At 33.5% G+C, this 19,403-nt stretch overlaps 3 protein-coding genes across 3 annotated transcripts; all 3 read right to left on the bottom strand.

Annotated features, from left to right (window-relative positions):
• Window positions 1–4: 4 nt before the first annotated feature.
• Window positions 5–12,589, bottom strand: ELE39_000336 (pleckstrin y (PH domain) containing; the record flags this gene model as incomplete). Its single annotated transcript, XM_067343360.1, has 1 exon — window positions 5–12,589. One exon carries the CDS (start codon window positions 12,587–12,589, stop codon window positions 5–7), a length of 12,585 nt encoding a protein of 4,194 aa, XP_067201294.1.
• Window positions 12,590–13,620: 1,031 nt separating this feature from the next.
• On the bottom strand, window positions 13,621–14,433 carry ELE39_000335 (uncharacterized protein; the record flags this gene model as incomplete). Its single annotated transcript, XM_067343359.1, has 1 exon — window positions 13,621–14,433. One exon carries the CDS (start codon window positions 14,431–14,433, stop codon window positions 13,621–13,623), a length of 813 nt encoding a protein of 270 aa, XP_067201293.1.
• A 210-nt stretch (window positions 14,434–14,643) lies between these two features.
• On the bottom strand, window positions 14,644–18,474 carry ELE39_000334 (SNF2L with a SWI SNF2 like ATpase and a Myb domain; the record flags this gene model as incomplete). The annotated part of the gene is made up of 1 exon (XM_067343358.1): window positions 14,644–18,474. One exon carries the CDS (start codon window positions 18,472–18,474, stop codon window positions 14,644–14,646), a length of 3,831 nt encoding a protein of 1,276 aa, XP_067201292.1.
• Window positions 18,475–19,403: the final 929 nt, after the last annotated feature.

The following is a 19,403-nucleotide window of genomic DNA, read 5'->3' as shown; positions in this document are numbered from 1 at the left end:
AAGTTTAGAAAATATGTTTGTCTTCTTCAATTGCTGCTCTAAACCTTCTCAAGAATTCAGAAACTAGTTGATGCGGTACAACAACTGCTCGTGGCTGATTATTGTATAACATAGAGTACGAACCACTCTTTAATGCAGCGACTCTATCTTCAGATAACTCGAGTGCAATTCTTTGAGGGCACATTCCTGATTCCGAAAGTGACATGATTCTAATTTTTTCGTCTGTAGTAAGTTGTGTAATTTCGAATTGTTGTCTTACACTTGGATTTCGGAAGCAGAAAATGACATCATTTTCAGTTATACAAATTGATTCTCTTGTATTAATACCACCTTCAATCATCAAGTCATGGAAATCTAATAGAATGACCTCGTAACATAGATCCCATCCGTAAACGGATGTAATCATATCTTCAGGTTTAATCTTTGAAGATACAGAGTTAGAAGATTGACTTGAACCAATGATTCCAGTTGCAGTCGTTCCAAATTTTTTAGTGCTTGAATTCGTTGTAGTTTTGTACCTCTTTGTACTAGATCCGTTCCCAAAGTTTCTATGATTATTTGAAACGGATATGCTTCCATTCCTTGCTCCATAACCGTAGTCGAATGCAGCAGAAATTGGGTTATATGCTCCTAATGTTACTGGCATGAACCCTCCAATTGTTGATGATGCACTTAATACTGCCTGTGGAATTCTAGACGTACGGCCACGCACTGATTCAGAATGAACACCTTCAAGTTCATCTAGGAATGTATTAATTCCTCTGATTGCAACTGCTGGAACCCATTCATCAACATTCCAATCTAAATTGATACATGCTGCTAGGTTATTTAATACCGTATTACTCCTCCTTACAAAACATAAATTATCTAAAGAAACTACTTTACCTGGTTCAATTTCAATCATCTTGTTTCTTATTTCATAATGTGACTTATGGAAATATGTTCTAAACCCTAATGGGTTTCTAACCAATAAACCTTCTTCTAATATTTCGTGATTTGCAAGCTCATTCGCCAGATACATACTAGTAATACAAGCACCGCCACTTTCATGTTGCATCTCATTAACAATTCTAGTTGATTTCTCTGTTTGCAAATTTTTCGGTGGAGTGATCCTTATATTAAGAATACTGTTCATATTTGAAGTTATAAATTCTTGCAGTAAATCTTCGTTTGAAAGAATATAGTCCTCAATTGAGTTTGTTTCATTTAATAATGGCACATAACGAATATGACCATCGAAATCAGTAACAACTAACTCAACTACATGATGCGGTCCTAATACAATTTCTTTATACAATCCATTATCAATTCCACTCTCTTGTAACCTTTGAGCAATCGATTTACACGCTTCCATCACCTTGTTTTTCAAAACACGAATACTGTCAGCCAAATAAACTCTAATGTTATGTCTTTCTTCAACCTGACCTGGTGGTCTGAAAGGAATATCAACCTGATACTCAGTCTTACCTTCAGCTTCATAATATGAACCAAAGTTTCCTCTTGTAAATGTTCGACAGAGATTTACAGTTGATGCACCACGACTTACTGCGCTTAATAAACTTGTTTGTGAGTTTATTCTTTTAGAATTAAACGAAGTAATTGCTGAAGATAACTGTTGTTGTTGTAACAACATTTCTTCTTCTTCATCTACTTTAAGTTCCTCCTCATCTTCATCAATATTGGAAGATTTATTTCTTGAAATAAGAACTGATTCCACTTTATTCGTTTCTTCATTATCGTCCATTTTTGGTGATAATTTAACTGTGGAATTCAATCTAGAATCTAAAGAGTTATCAGTTTCCTTATTATTTTCACCATCGTTTAATGTTGAAGATAGTGATTTAAATAACGAAGATTGCCTAGTCATAAATAAAGCAGCGATTTTAGAAGTTGCAGTAGAAGCTTGCTTTAGTACAGCCCCTCCATTACTTTCTGTTCTAGTCGGTGCTTTTTCAATGTTATCACTATTATTGTATTGATTAGAACTATCTGGATTGTTGTAAACTCCAGTAGACTTCTTTGAAATCATTTTTGTAAAATCTTCTTCATTATCTCCGTAAATTCCTGTAGATTTCTTTGATAACATCTTTTCAATTTCACCCTCAACAATGCCATTGTTGTTTGCTAATGAGCTACTTGAATTCAATTTGTCTACTTGTGCACTTTGACTACCAACATTTTCATTTATGTTGGAAGTCTCATTTAATAAAGGCATCGAAGAATGAACCGACAATGATGGTTCAAATACTTGTTTTGAATTCGTTGAGATCATTGATCTTTGAGTCATATATCCATCTTCGTTCATTAATGTTGAGGCGTTCATTGAAACAATACTTCTTTGACTTTGATTACCAATATTATTATTTGAACCAGAGATAACTAGAGATTGGCTTAATTGATTAGCTAACTCGTCATTATTATTTATTATTTTTAATGGAACACCTAGAATCTCATCAACGCTGTAATGTGGATAAGATTTGTTTTCTTCAAGTGTTAAATTAACTTCCACATTCAATTTAAGATATCGATTAGGTTCACATGTACGATCATTTGCTGTGATTCTTCTTATTGCTTCTGTTATTAGCGTAAAATCACAGAACTTTGTGACAAAGCTGTATTTATCGATTAAAATATTGTGTAGATTGAATACAAAACTAGCAGTAGGTACCCTTTCTTTGCCATTTGCAGCACCATCACTATATAATAATCTCGGGAAATCAACAGTTGCTAAACCTGATTCAAATGCCTGTCTAAATTGATTTGCTCCTCTTACATCTGTTGTATGTAAATCATCACTAGTTTCTGTTCCGTACTGTACTCTAGAATCAATAAAGTGACCTTTCTCGTCAATTGTTAAATCAATTATTCTAATTTCATGTTTACTTCTCTTCCCACTAATTATTATTCTTAATGTCTTAATTAAACCTGGGAAAGGATCATTAATATCAAAATGTCTTAGGCAAGTATGTACAGAAAAATCAATTCCAAATAACCCTTCCAAAGATGCATTTTTTCTAATATGGTGTGTTATTGATCTTGAAACATCCAAAATAAATTTACTATCAATCATATGATCGATGTTATACCAGTATGCATTTTCTTTAACATTTTTACCATTCATACAATTGATTGAATTGAAAATATTCTTGCTCCCTCTACAGTCACTGAAAATATTCATATTATCCATTGTAATATCTTCAGTATTTGATATCGAGCTCGTATCATACTTCAAATTACGATAATTATGTGTTATATATTCTTTAGATACACGGCCATCATATCCCTTTGGAGGTATAATTAATGCCTTTAAAACGCTAGGAACATCGAAATAATGGTCAAATACTGAAGCTGTAATTTGATAAATTCCAACATTATCTAATGGAATGTTAGAGCGGATACATGCAGTTTGTACGATTGCTGCCACACCTGCTAGTGAAATTACATTTGATGGTGCAACACCTAATTTATCAGATACTTCAACTGGTAAATGAGTATTTAATTGTGAACCAATTTGAATTGCTGCTGGATAATGAGGAGTATGAGAATAATACATAGAATGAAATGCTACAGATAATCGATTTGCATCATCATAGCCAAATAAATCAAATAATAGATTGGCCTTCTCACTTAATGTACCACGGGAACATAAAATAATGGATGCAATTAGTTCTCTTAAAGGTATAGGTGTCAATGTAACTTTCTCCTCCGATGAGTTCATAGATATCTTTGCAAAACTCTCAACAATTTCATCAACGTATGGTAAAAGAGAAGGTGCTGAGAAGAAAAATAATTGTTGCAATTGTGACCTAGTTGGGCCATATTTTCCAGTGCTAATTTCTAATTTTCCAGGATACATAGATCTCATTGTTGGTAAAGCTTCTAAATTTCCACCACTTTCATTCATTTTTCTATGACCACGTATAATATCTAATACACTTTGTCTTGGCTCTGATTCCCATTCTTTCAATTTTTTCTCTTTTAGGTCGGAATGCAATTCATTTCTATATGATTCTACATTAACTGGTGCATAGATGCAGTGATAACCACCGTAGTCACCCCATTGTTGTTTTCCAAATGAAAATGGTAATAGAGCACTTGTATCCAACTCATTATTTGGTACATATGTATACCATGAAAATAATAAGCTCATTTTGTTACAATCATTATATATTGCTAATGTTCCATCATCGCCATTCAGCGATAAACTACCACCATCAGTTGACCACCTATCTAAACTTAATTGTGCTGAACACAATAATTTATTTTCATCATCAAGTGCTTCTGAATCCAAAACTTCAATAAAAACTTCAACTGTTAACGGCATTTCAGATTCAGATGAATCTTTATTTAATTGATAGTTATTACGGCCATGTAAACTCTTTTTTTGTGTAGGTGATTTCCAAATTGGTATTGGGAACATAAATACATTATTTGATTTCCAAATAAATGATCTAGAACATCTTTCAGTTGCAGGGTCAGTTGCAACTTTATATTGATCCATTCTGACACAAACTACTGGCGATATGGGTTCATTATACTTGGCAAATTCACGCACTTCATCTATTTTTATTATTACATAACCAGCAATACCAGGTGGTAATTGATGCAAGTTCCTGCCTGCATAAAGTGCTTGGAATTTAATTAATGGATATAATGATTCTGTCAAGTCCTTTAGTGAAAGACCAGGAGAAGTAACAGTCTTGGGTACATATCTTCCTCCAATGAATCTCATCCCTAAATGTGAAGGTGCATCACTTCCATGTTGATTTTGTAAAGGAGTCATATTAATCATCTTTTCTAATACAGAATTTTGTTTCTTTGAAAACCATAGTGACTCTTGATATGAAATTATATATGTCTCATATAATTTTAATATAGTTTCGTAAATCTTTTTGTTTCCAAAAATTATAAAATCAGCTCTTTCAATACCATGTACCATTTGTAATGGATCTCTCATAGTAGCCATGGTGGATTTAATAGTTTCACGAATACACTTAGAAGAAATCAGTGGATTAATATTAATTTCACGATATGATTCAGTTATAATATAATAAGACAAGCATATCAAAATACGCCTGCTTAACGAAATATTTATTTTATTATCATTATAATCAATTTGATTTTTATGATCATGTTTATGATGCTCTCTTTTCTTCATAAAAATATCTTTTGGTTGGAAGTAAACATTAAACAATAAATCATATAATTGTGTAATTGTTGATGATGGTAAGGAGCCTGCAAATATTGATGTTAGACATCCGTAGAATATTTCTTCAAGTTGGAATCCAGATGCTAACATGTTATCGTATTCAAATGGATGTAATAATTCCAAGGCACTCTTTAAGAAAATTAAATCGTTTATCTGTGCTGGCATATCATTATTTAAATCGTCTTCTTGTTCTTCTGTTGTATAATAAGGTAACAAAGCACCTTTGACCAATTTCTTATTCTTTACAGACCTATTTTCATCTCCGTTATCTTCTTCATTATTATATTTTAAATAGATGTTATGCCTAGAACCACATACAGAATAAACTAGATAGAAAACATCTTCTGGAGTTAAACAAACACCACCGAAATTCATTAATAATTCAATGGTTAAAGATAGCAAACCAAACGCATATTGTAATGGCAATCCAACATGGAATTTTTCGCAGTTGTAAATATTATATTTCTTTCTCAACGAGAAGACAATCAATGCCCTCATAATGTAACGCACATTTTCCCAGAAAGTATGAACTTGATCAATACCCAATATTGATTCACACATATGATAGCGTATTTTTGCCGATTCAATATCTTCATCTAACTGTCTTAAAACACAAGAATTACATGTGTCTGCATACTCAATTAAATATGAGAATAATGTTTCATGGCCACACTTATTCGAATCATTCAACGATTGCCATTTTTTCTGAATTGAATTCTTCAAATCATTTGCACCACTTAATTGCATCCAAATATACGGGCGATAATAATTTGGTACTCCTGACTTCAATAATGACCATATCTTTTCAACAATCTCATTGCTCTCATCTTTATCAGATTTATTATTATTATTATCTGATAATAATAGTTCATTAAAGTTAAATACGATTGGGACTGATTCAACCATGGCAGGAATTGAAATTGGGAATTGAAGATCAACAATCCTATCTCTACTATAAACAAAAACATTATTCCATTCAATATTTTGTTTCTTTAATTTTTCTGGAGTTTCAATTCCAAGAATTGTTCTTGTAGCAATACTTGGCTTAGTTATTTCCATTAGTCTCCATTGGTCGCTATCTGAGAAGTACTGATAAACGTGGATCTGCGGCTTAATTTCATTTAAATCATCTGTTAATTCAGAAACAACATTTCTAACATCTTTTACTATTAATCCAAATATACCTTCAGTTGTGCTTTTAATTCTCCAACTAATTTCCATATTTATAAATGTAGACAATTTTGAGCTAGTTAAGTTTTCTTTGCGAATATCGTAACGTGTTTTTTTGTCATTTTCTCTGGCCAAAGCTGATGTGTGTAGCCTAACTGTAGTATTAATTTTACTTAATAATAAAGATGAGAGGGAAGGTAATAAATATTCACCCAAGTATTCTTCTCCGTTCCATAATTCAAGTAAAATAGATGGTAAACGGTCACGAACATTAGCATTTACCAAAATAGACCAACTATCATATGATAATTCATCAACTTTGTGCAATAGCAAACCTTGACGGTATAATTGTTCCCATTGTTGTAGACCTCTATTATTCGAATCAGCTAACAAGTACTTCCATCTTGTCATATTTTGCTTTTCAATTAAATCTGTCAATGGTTCTAAGAATAACATCTGTTCATATAGGCTTCTTTCATATACCCATTGTTCAGCTGGTCTTAATAAATACATTTGTATCAATTTAAGCATCTTAGTATCATCTGAATATTTTTTTAACAAGTCAAAAACATTCCCATTCAATTGGCCAAATTTGTTGCCAAATATTCTTGCCATTTTAATTGCAAATGGTGTATTTGGATCATAAACTGTATGAATATATGGAATTCCACTGTCATCAAATTGTTTTCTATGATAGTCTAAGATATGTTCCTTGTAATCATTAGCAGTTGGCTGGAATTCTGTCAATAATCGAATATCAGTGGGGCCATATCTAATCATTAAACAAACATCACCATGATATTCAATATTTTCCTGCACTCTAACTCTCCATGGCCCATGGATTCTTCTTGCCTGATTTGTTTCACCGTATAATGCCCTGTAAAATTCTTCTACAGTAATTTCTTTATTTTGGGACATTACGAAATTCAATGCGTCAGGAACTGTATCAAAACTATACATTTTACCACCGGTCCCTGACGCAGAAACAATATAAGTATATCTTGGATTGATTTTTTTATATTTAATTTGGAATGGGTTTTCTGGCGTTAAGTAATCTACAGTATTCAATATAACATGCCCTATAAATGTATCAGAGCCACTATTTGACTCTTGGAATAATTTAATAATTAAAAGTGGAACTTCATCACTTGTATCAATATGTGTCGTATTAAAGACACTTCCTCCCTGCTCGCAAGTATCTTTATTGTTGTAGAACCTACATCTATATGTATTGTAAACTTCATTAGTCAATTTATTTTTGTCTAGTTTGTCAGGAACTACACCAACTAATTCCCCACTAATCTTATCCAATAATTTAGCCTCTTTTGAATTCTTAACATACGGAGAAGTTTCATCTGGTAATACATTTCTGCATAGGTTTGATAGATAATAAGAGCTGAATGTTATTTTTGTAACCAAAATTAAGAAATCATCTTTTATTCTATCAATAGAGTACACATTTTTTTCCTTTATTTGAGTTGAAAGACTAAATGGAATATAACTTGCATGTAGCTTTGCAGTATTCATATCTATTGGGGCAGGTCTTAATTCTTGAGGAGTCAGTTGATCAGTTACCGAACTCCTATTTTTCATATTAAATCCAAGAATACTTTCCTCGATAATTCTTTTAACTGCTTGACGAATACTACTTTTAACATCATAATTTCCTTCATTTTCAATCATTTCGTATAGTTGTTTTGGTATTCTTGCCCATTGAAAGACTGAATAGAAGTTCAGTGATTCATTACTTTTGCATAGTATCTTTGAACTATGTACAACAACTTCTAACTCACCACTATCATATCGTTTTTCCAAATATGATTGACCGTTAGAATGTCTTGATATCATAGAAGTTGAAGCTTTACAATCATTATTTTCAGCTTCCTCTTCATTATTCATTATATCTCTGGTTCTCTCATATGCCCTCACACGTCTAAATGCTCTTTCTCTCACAGTATTTCTAATAATTGTTGCCCATAAAGTCATTTGCTGTGGAGTTTCTGCTTTAATCCAGAGTACCCATTCATATTCGCAGAATATTGGGTTAACGCTCAACGGCATATATCCACCATAGTTTGTTACATCGCTCAACAATGTTATACTGTTATCTGGTAATCTAGTAATGGTTGAATCATATACATGAATACCGGCTTTGTGTGGGGTTGAAAGGAATGAAAGTGGCACACCCATAACTAATCTTTGTTCTGGGATGAATACACAACCTTCAGGAAATTCTGTTGGATTAATTGAAATATTTTCTGCCCATCTACACAAAGCAGTTCTATTCTTGTAAATTGCAATAATAGTAACTGGAACATATCTAACACGATGAGTAAGCCTTGTGACACGTTCTCCTGGTCTAAATCCATCAGCCAATATGCGATGCCAGATACCTGGCAACTTACGGCTTCTGAATGTACGTGGATCTTCCGGGAGATAGAATTGAGCAGGGACTGGATCACTTGCATATAATGGGACTGGTTGAGCATCGATGGCTTCTAATTCTTCATTTAAAACACTGTCGTTTTCAAACTTGTTTAGAGTATTCAAATCGTTGATCTGTTGATCCGAATTTTCTTGGAATCCTCCAATTTCGTATTCTATGTAGTTTCCAACAGATCTTAATGGTAATCCGAGTGTTCCGGCTTTTAATGTATCAAAATTACCAGGGCAGCATTTTACATGGAACTCTTTTTGCGAAATTGGGTACTTGAGCTCCTCCTCTACCACCAATAATGCAGTATCACCCACTAACTTAAAGTCATCTGACTGATCAATTACTTTCTTCAGTGTTACATCTGTTTTCCTCCTCAAAGTTATCATCATTCTAATTTGAACATCTAACATAATATGCTGTTTTGCTTCTTGCAACTCGTCAGATTTTGGGCCCAACTGTGCTATTTCTAAAGCATAATCCAAACCTTTACTTCCATAAAGTGCGGATGTAGTTGGCTTGAAGACAGCATACAGACCATTGCTGCTGTGTGGCTCATTCATTGTTAACTTAGTGACATCTACAATCAACTCTCCCATTATAACAGAATCTTGAAGCAACCTGGCCAATGAGGAACATCTGTCTTCAGTTCCCAATGCACGCCTTATCAGTATTTGTAAACACTTTGGATCAACTCCAAGTTGGTTGTCATATCTCGGAATATACAAATGAGAGCGGAAATCAGCAGAGATTGAATCGTATCTTGTTTGGACTAAATGAGTCATGCAACTAACATCTCCCATAATAACTTCAACGAAGTATAAACCTGGGGTCCAATTTGGATCAAGTTTTACTTGTCCAATATACAACTCGACGCAATCTCCGTTCTTTTGTCTAATATTTTGATTGGCGGATTGATCAATTGAATAAGATGAAAGCCCTTGAAGCCCACCTAAGCAAATTGTTTCAGGAGAAATTGGGTTTTCTCCCATAATTGATGTCTCAATGACTGAATCAGCGGAAATGTCTAACTGGCCAAGTGGTAAATCCTCTAAGTTTTCGCTATTAGGATCTAAAAGACCCAAGTATTTAAGTATTTGAATTGCCCTTGAATTCCCACTAGCACTAGTTTTTAAATCAGGAACTGGCTGCTTGAGAATGAATGAATCAGCTGCAATAAACTGAGACCTTTGCCTAGAAAGCTTATCACTATTGCTCAATTCCTTTAGAGGAATATCAATAGACGCAATAAGTTCATCTGGAATGCACTCTATCGGTGATTTGACCCAAAGGTCGACTGTACAAATTGCATCTTCCATAGCTTTGATTCTTGCTTCATTAATCATTTCTCTTGAAGCATTTGATGTCATTAATGGGACGTCAACGCAAAAATTCAAGTCATAAGTTGGATTAACACCTACAGCATGAGCAGATGTGTAAGATTGATGGAAGGCTGTAATTCTAAGATATGTCTGAACCGTACTGTCCCTTATTTCTAAATTTCTTTCAACTTGAACTGTTTTAAATGGATCAACAACACTCAATTCTGGAGGGAGGACTAATCCATCAATTTGCCTTGCGGGTTTTGTACCTGTTACAGTTGCAGATTTTGTTTGAGATCTTACTGGTGATGATCTTGGAGAATTAAAATCTTTGACACTTGACATATTTTTTGTAAATAAATTCCTTATAGATGCAACTGTAGAGTTTGATGGTTTGATCTGATTTTCAAAGTTTGATGATGCTGACTCTTTTAGGTTATTTTCAATTGCTTCGTTATCAATGTTTGATGCCACTGTAAACAGCTTTCTAATGCTAGAAATGCTGCTTGTCATAGTACCATAATCGCGCACTATTTCCTCATTTGTTTGAGCATTCGAAACCAAAGATTTAATAGTGTTTAATTTAGTGGTTTGAGAGTTGTCACCATAAGTTAAAGCTGCCATTGTAGTTGTTTTTTCATATGGAGCCATTTCTTGCAATTCATCAGCGTAATATTGATAGTATTCCATGTAAAGACGAGAGAACCTCTCATTTAAACTGATAGATTTAACGTTGATGTTAACCTTCATCACAACTACCGGTGTATCACGAATTAGGAAATCTGGTGAATATGCTGGTTTAAATCCTAATCTTGGGCCACAAATGGCTAACCAGTTTCCAGTAGTAATTTTATTTTGTGGGTCCTTCTCTCTCTTCTCTCTATCCGTGATATGTGAGAAACAAGAATCAGTCATACTGTATACATACTCATCAACACATTCAGCGATGTCATATTCACTAACTATACTAGGCGCAGAATATAGTCCCTTTGAGGCATATGAGGGCTTGGATGCGTTTACAATAATCGATGAGATAGAATCTACATCAATAAACATATTTTTATTGCCAACAGATTCCCACTTTTTTGGGGCCCAAATAACCCTGCTTAAATCACTGGAAATTCTCACGTTTGCATCTTCCTGGTATGTAGGAATAATTGTATGCTTAGAGTATTTTGATTTAATTGATTGTTCCTTACTATCTAAAATTTTCGAATGATACTTTTCTATTGACGGATTTACATAAAAAACTGTTGGAAAATCACGTCCTTGTTGACCCTGCTTAATCTGCGCTCCTTCTGAAGTGGCAGCAATAGCAGCTGCATCGCTATCAGTAGTCTCAATACTCTCAGTAGAGGCTTTCATTTGAGCCTGGCTCTTGCTTTTTTCTCTCCTATAACCTTCTTGAATAAGCTCAATAATTGCTTCTCTTTGTTGACTGGTCCTAACTAACAATTTGTCGCGGCGATAAAGTCTTCCCAACATCACCTCTCTTCCTAATAACTTTAGACCCTCATTGGAATCTTTGTTTTGTACTTTATAGATAGTCTGCCACTTATTTAGGACTCTTGTCGCCTTGAGGTATCTAAGTCTATTAACGAAGCACCTCAGCATCGTTTCTCTATGGGCCCTATTCTCTGCCTCGTAAACTAATGCTTCCCATGCTGAAGGGACATCTCTTTGTGCAATTCTAGTAATTACATTAGAAATTAATGCTGCTTGGCTTGGATCCAAATTTAAATTGGCGACGTGGAAAACTTTTACCCAGTCTGCAATCTCCTCCTTCTTATTACTGTATAAGCAAAAATGTCTTACTTTTGGCTCTTTTGTAACTACAGAGAGTCTATACTTTGCATCACTATGAATAATATTTCCATCTTCAGAAATAATTTCTATTGGTGTTGTCCACAATGTTTTGTTTGGAGAGGAATCTCTATCTTCAACTTCGTATGCTGCGCCAACTAAGCTGTAGAATTTTGGTTGAGTTTCCTCATGAGCTGAATGGAAAACAGCTAAATTTGTACCCTTGAAAATAAACCATCGTGGTGAAAACTTTCCTAACAATCCGACTTTCTTCATACAGTACTTTCTCTCTAAAAGAACTCTTGCACTGTTGTCTTCATCCACCATTAATCTTTGAGAGATTTCTCTGAGTTCATCGGTAGTTTGACCATTCTTAATATTAGAGTATTTAACCTGGCTTTCAGCATTGTTCCATGCCGTACGGTTGTAATGACTTAAGAGCATTGCCTTAAGTAATGGCATTGTGTATGATTTACCTTCAATCTGTCTCTGTTGCATTTCTTCGCAACTCAGCCCATTTCTGTATTCAAGGAGCCAATCCTTTTTAATTTGTATTGGATTTTCACCAGAGTTAATTTTTATTTCTGCAAATTTAGACTCTCTTGGGCTGGAGTCTTGATTAATATTTTCTGTCTGTAAATTGTTACTCATGGTTAATAGCTTTAAATATATTTTTTTTTATTTTTAAATTTTTATAAAGATATTAACTTATAAAGTATATCCAAGGTTACCAGAAGTTTATGTTATAAATGGTTTAACAATGAACGCTTTATATCCAACCGTTAAATGTTTTAGATCTAGAAATTATTCCAATTTCAAGATTCACCAATAATCAATAGATGTAAAATTGTACCAAACTATTAAAGTTATTAATAATTCAGAGAGTATGTACAGCTCTTTGACAAAATAAATTATTAGACTTTTTACCCAGATTTGTTTGGAAATCTTCAATGTGGTAAAAATCTGGCAATATACTTCAAAAAGTGTGCAATCTCTAATAGCGTTAATTTAACCTCCTCAAAATACGACTTAACAAAGAAAAAAACTGACAAAAGCTCAAATTAAATGAAATATTCCAACTATCCCACGATATTGTGTTAATGGGGTATTATATTTTATTTATTTATTCTTGATTAAAAAGTGTGGTTAAGTTAGACAAGACAAGAACTGCGTGCATTACATGTCTAAAACCTTACATCTATATTACATTCTACTAATTCTGTTACTAGAAGATTCAAACAAATCTAAGTTGTTAACAAGTACAGAATAGTGATAGAGCGTATGAAATAATTAAATATGTCATTAGTTATGTATCTATATATATTAAATTTTTTTTTAATCTTAGATTGCAACTATGAATTCATAGTTAGGGGGGCCGCCATTGTACATTCAATTAAATCCAAAAAGCCAATTTAAAGAAGTTATTTTGGACGTATGCAAAAATTGAATTAGGCTATTAATTTAGATGTATCGAAAAATTCATAGTTATATTCTGCAAGAATAAGAATAATTCGAGCAGTATACTTGTTTATTCAAGATTCTAACTGTTTGATCGCCATTTCTTCCATTTGGTCTAACGCGCACTCCGTTGGCTGCAATGTAGTATTAAGTTACAGTATCTTGCATTCATTTGATACTAACTTACAGTAATTTGTAACGACTCGATCTCTTCTTTAAAAAGTTTAGAATAATCTACTTGGTTTCCCAGAGGAGATGCTGCGACAGTTTTTTAATTCAATAGAATTTTTACAATTATACTTACCTTGTTGATTCATCATTGAAAGATCAATTTGAGAAGTCGAAACACTTTCAAACCCAATAACAGACAACAAAAGGTTAACAATTTCTCCACAGCCAAGCAATACAATGAAATAGAATGATAGAGCTGACAAAAATGAAGCACTTATATTTGGGTTTGGCTCAATTCCTCTCTGAAGCATTCCCTTAAATGAATAAGAAAGTGGGAAAGGTATATAAACAACTAAAAACCCTGAGAATAGTGTGTTGACTAAATATCCCATCCCACCATTTAAGATTAGAAACCCAAATTGATTTTTCATCATATCTGTTAGTGCAGAATGGTCTAAGTTATTAAAAATTATCAGTAAAGTTGCATGAATTAAACAAATAAACATACCTGGGTTTGAGAGTGCAGCCAGTGGGCTTGGAGATTCTGGCGAGTTCTGAAAATATCCTGTTTCTGGTTCACAATAGAACAACTTCCTTTTCAAAAATGAATCTTCTGGAATTAAAAATCTCCTCGATCTCATTAATGCGCTCCTATTGAGATGATTTTGAAATTCCTGATTTCTCAAGGACACACGTTGAGTGGACATTAAGCAGTCATTCAAATTATGTTCATTCTTGTGAGGTAACCTTTTCTTTTTCTTCCCTTGTGAAGATGTTTGGAGAATTGTTCTCAAAATAACTCCACAAAAAACTAATATAACAATAGGAATTGTACACCAATACAGTATCTCATTATCCAGATACATTCTTTGAATTTCACTTTGTCCTCTTTGCTATAAACTAAGCGTTTTCTCTGATATACAGTTTCAAGTGTAATTGCCCCTCAGTATTTTGAATAGACATAAAATTTCGCGCAATGCTATTAAAAACTATTCCAGGTTTATGCAGAAAAATAGAAAAATTCAAAAAATATTTAAGACCTTTGAAAAATCATAGGCGTTAACTAATGATTGAATCTAATTGAATCTCTTCCTTTTTGAACATTTCTTAATCTTTTGAGTATTAACAGATCTTTTCTTCCTTGAGTTATGTTGGCCTTGTTCGTCACATCCATCAAATTCTTCCTCTTGATCTTCATAGTCTATTTCGGAGATATCTTCTGAGTTATATTGGTCGTCTGTATTATCTGATTCTGTATCTTGTATTCTTGCCTTTTTTTTATTATCTGAGCTTGAAGTCCTATTGGAGTTTCTTGCTTGTTTCTTTTGGAGATTGGACCTGGAAATTGTCAATTTGTTTGATTTTATATGTTTTGGAAAGCACTTTTTGTAGTAATTAATCGCAGCTTTAGAAATTTCATTACATCTTTCGGTGATAAACTCGACAGAATAGTGTGAGTAGTAAAGTGAATTTACCGATGTTATCGAGTTTAGTAAATATTTGAAGGATATTGAAACGTCATTGTAAGATTGAACACCCAGTTTGTACATTGCAATTAATAACGCATTGTCTTGTAAGTGACTAAATGATTCAAACTTATTGCTGGTGCTTTTTATTTTAAATGGCAAGGAAATATTTTCAAGAGAAAGTTTTTTAAGTTTATTCTTTTTTACCTGTTCACGAACAATATATTTTATAGCATTATTTGCATCAGAAAACCAATTCTGGATTTCCTCTGTCATTTTAATTCTTCCCATAATTCTCTCGCCATTGGGAAGCTCCCTATATTTTTTCAAAAATACACTATAATACCTGCTTACTTCTTCAAAACTCTTATTTTCCATTAAGTCAGCAATAGAATGTAAATCTGAACCGTAAATTTCAGCTGCTCTACAGAAACGCTGGAAATCACCTTTTGTCCAGCTAGGAAACCCTTGAGAAATAAGTTCCATCATCTCTCGTTTCATTAAATCAGTAAAAACTATTGGAGTATGATTATTTTTTGAGTTTTTCCCTTTAGTAGTTTTTGTTTTTGTTCTTTGTATGGCACATGGAATATTCATATTCCACGCTCTTCCATCATTGAACATAAGTCTAAGATCAGTAAGTGCCTCTTTGAAATTGCATCTGGGAAGAACAAAGCCAGTTGAGAAGAGTTCTTTCGCTCTTGATAAAAGTTTTTTTTTAGGCCAAGAGCTTTTATCAATTGAAACATCCATGTGTTCTTCTGCAACATCTAGAAGACGGACTAATTGACTTTCGTTCAATTCCTTAAGTTCTGGTGGTACCGAGAAAATATCTTCCAAACTATCCTCATTAAAATTTTGTAATTTTGCGCACACGGCATCATTTGAATTATTTTTTTGTTGAAGCTCATTTTCCTTCAAATATTCATTCCATTTTTTTTCGATCTCTTCGAGTTCATCTAAGCGTTTTACATTAAAAAATTGGTGATCATATCCACCACCTACTTGTGCCCTCCATCCATTAAGCTTGGGCTTTGATTGTTTTTTAACAGATGTATTATTTGACGAAGTTTCCAGCTTCCACTTGGTCTTTCTTTCACCAAGATCAAACCATGTAATATCTGTTTGTATGACTGACGTATCCCTTATCTTGGGATCTTCATTTGATTTTAATTCATCGTCTTTAATTTCAGGGTGCATTGAAGTTCTAATTCCTCCATCTAGTCTTAAATTTTGAAGATCAAGTTCTGAAGATAATTTTTTCATTTTTGCATTCATTTCGTTGGTTCTCTCCTGTGCTGCTGCTAAAATTGTATCTATGTCCTCATCAGTAACTGAGGACAAGTCCCTGGTGTGATACACTTCTTGCGCACCAAATTGAATCATTTCATGTAGTTCTCTATTATCTGGAGCAGAGTGAGAAGCATTTGAGATTAAGCCTTGTTGTATAATCAAAGAGTCTAGTTTTAGCTTTTTTGCTGCACGTTCAACAATCCTCTCTTCAACTGTCTTCTCTGTGACAAACCTATAAACAGTTACTGGCTTTTTTTGTCCTATTCTATGAGCTCTATCCATAGCCTGTAAGTCCATTTGAGGATTAAAATCTGAATCAAATAATATAACTACGTCTGCAGTTGCCAAATTTATGCCGATTCCGCCAGCTCTTGTCGATAACAAGAAAATTAATTTATCACTCCCTTCTTTATTAAAAATATCAATTCTTTCCTGCCTCTCTATTCCGGGTGTAGACCCATCAATTCTACAATAAGGATAGCCACGCCAACGAAGATAATCATCAATAATATCAAGTAGCCTAGTCATTTGAGAGAATAATAGTACTCTACTACCTTGCGAGAAAAGTTTTGGAAGTAACTTATGAAGAAGAACCATTTTTCCGCTTGCCTCAACCATATGAAAACCTTCAACATATGGGGGTCCTGGCTCAACCCCATCAAATAAATATGGATGGTTACAAGTTTTTCTAAGTTGCATAAGTAAATTTAGCATTTGAGTTTTATTTGAACTGGAGCTGTTTAGCACATCTAAATTTCTTGTCAAAAGTTCTGAGTATATTTTTTTCTGGAGCTTCGATAGACCAACATATACATAAAGCTCTCTCTTCGGTGGAAGGTCTCTTTCAACGTCAGCTTTTAACCTTCTAAGCATAAATGGGCGTAAAATCTGGTGTAAAGTCTTGATTACGCATTTCTGTTGATCATCAGAATCTAATTTTGAAAAATCAAACAGAGACTCGAAGTCTTCAGAAGAGGAAAATAAGTTTGGCATTAAAAAATTCAGTAAAGACCACAGTTCTTTCAAGTTATTTTGAAGAGGGGTTCCTGTAATAAGGAGTCTATTTTTTGATTTGAGAAGTCGTACAACCTCAGATAAGAGAGATTTCTCATTTTTTATACGGTGAGCCTCATCAAGAATACAGTATTTCCAGCTTATTTTTTGAAGCCTCCACTTTTCCTTAATTGCCATCTCAAAAGTAGTTAAACAAACATTATAATGTAAATCTCCATCAGTATATTCAAAATTTGCAAAAGTTGGTTTGTCTTCTGAATTTATATACAATTCCGCATATTTTTCTTCATCTTCAGCCAATTCATTTGATTCGTTTAAATATTCGGTGCTGGGACAAACTTTGCTTCCAGGGTAAAGGAGTGTTGAGAAAATCTCATCTCTAAGTTGACGGTCTCCATGTAGTTTTACAACACGTAAAGATGGGCACCATCTTTTCAGTTCAAAAAACCAGTTATCCAAAGTAGACCTGGGTGTCAAAATAATATGAGGGCCCTCAACCTTGAAAGTGCTTTTCAAAAATCCCAATATTGATATGGTCTGTAAAGTTTTGCCCAATCCCATTTCATCCGCCAAAATTCCATTAATATTATGTTTGTAAAGTTGAAACATCCAATTCAAGCCTTCCAATTGGTAGAATTTCATCTTTCCAGTAATACACTCCGGCTGTTCAGTCACCTTCTCTATAGAGTAGTTTATTTCTCCATCTTCATTTTGAAAGCTGTCGTCTTCAACCTCTTTAATTAAAATGTCGTCCTCCTCTTTTTCACTAATAAAGTGTTGCCTGCCATTTGATCCAGATTTAGATTTAGACTCTAAATGCTTAGAATTCTTAGACTCACCAGATAAGAGGTATGAGTACTGATTTGTTGTCTCTAGCAACTTCTTAAGCTTCACTTCCAATTCACTTTGCTCCAGAGCCTTCAGTACTTTATCAAAATTGTTAGCTAAAATTAAGTCGTTATTCAGACAAAAATTCGTGTTCTCTGTGTTAAATCCATCAATTTGAATTTTATTTTCATTAAAATCCTTATTTGAGCTATTCTCTTCCGAATGCTTGTTTTTTTCCGCACTTTTCATTTGGCCTAGGATTAAGCCAGGATTGTTGGTGTTGGCTTCCTCAACTAAATTCGACATACATAAAGCTAGATAAACAAATAGTTGAATTTCTTTGCTATCAACAAATTATGCACACTATTTTAGTCTCTTATTCTAATTGTAAGTTATTATTCAGGACTTTCGATTTCTAACAGCAGGCGGGTTTTTTGTCCGGAGTTATTCCTTTTAGGTTTTATATTCTTTTTCACCTTTTCTTTTTTTGGCTTTGCTTCTCGTTGGCATTCCACTATTTTTCTTGGAATTGCAAATCTTATTCTCAAATTTTCTATTGCCTTAAATGCAGGTATCAAGAACCTGGGTATATACCTGTTAATGAAGTTTTTTATGCTTTCTTTTTTTATCCACTTTGAATATTTGAATGATTGGTTACTCCCAAATAACAATGGAGTGACTTCCATTTTTTTTGAAGTATTTGGCACATGCTCATTGACGGGCTGAGCTTTATCTAGAATTGGGCCCAATATAGCCTCATTATAACTTAGACGTTTAGCTTCACAGGCAGTTGCTTGAACATCTAAATCTAATATTTCACAGCTTTCTTCAATATTTTCATTTGCTAAATCTTTTCTAATATTTCTCTTTTTTGTCTTTTCCTCCTCAAACCTTGAACTTCGATTACTTTTCTTGCACAGCTTTTGAGTCTTTGCTTTTTCTTTATTATTCTCTCTAACTGATATTGAGTCTGAAGATTTAGTTTCTTTATCATTGGATATTTTGGATAACTTTAACGGAGACGGTGAGAATGAAAAATCATTGACTGAAATTGCCTCCAAGGTTTCGCCAAGCTCTGTCAGCAAAGATGAATTGGGGTATTCTTCAAAATATTTTTCTTCAACCTAAAAATTACAATTATATAATTTAAATGAATACTTAAATTATTCAAATGATTGTTTCGACTTACCTTTGCATTATTTGAAATGCTTACTCTTGAAGCAAGTCTAAGTGTG

This window comes from Cryptosporidium sp. chipmunk genotype I (genome assembly GCF_004936735.1).
Source record: "Cryptosporidium sp. chipmunk genotype I strain 37763 chromosome Unknown contig_10, whole genome shotgun sequence".
Classification (NCBI taxonomy): Eukaryota; Apicomplexa; class Conoidasida; order Eucoccidiorida; family Cryptosporidiidae; genus Cryptosporidium; species Cryptosporidium sp. chipmunk genotype I.
The sequence above is the reverse complement of the archived record's forward strand: the minus strand, read 5'-3'. Positions and strand labels throughout refer to the sequence as shown.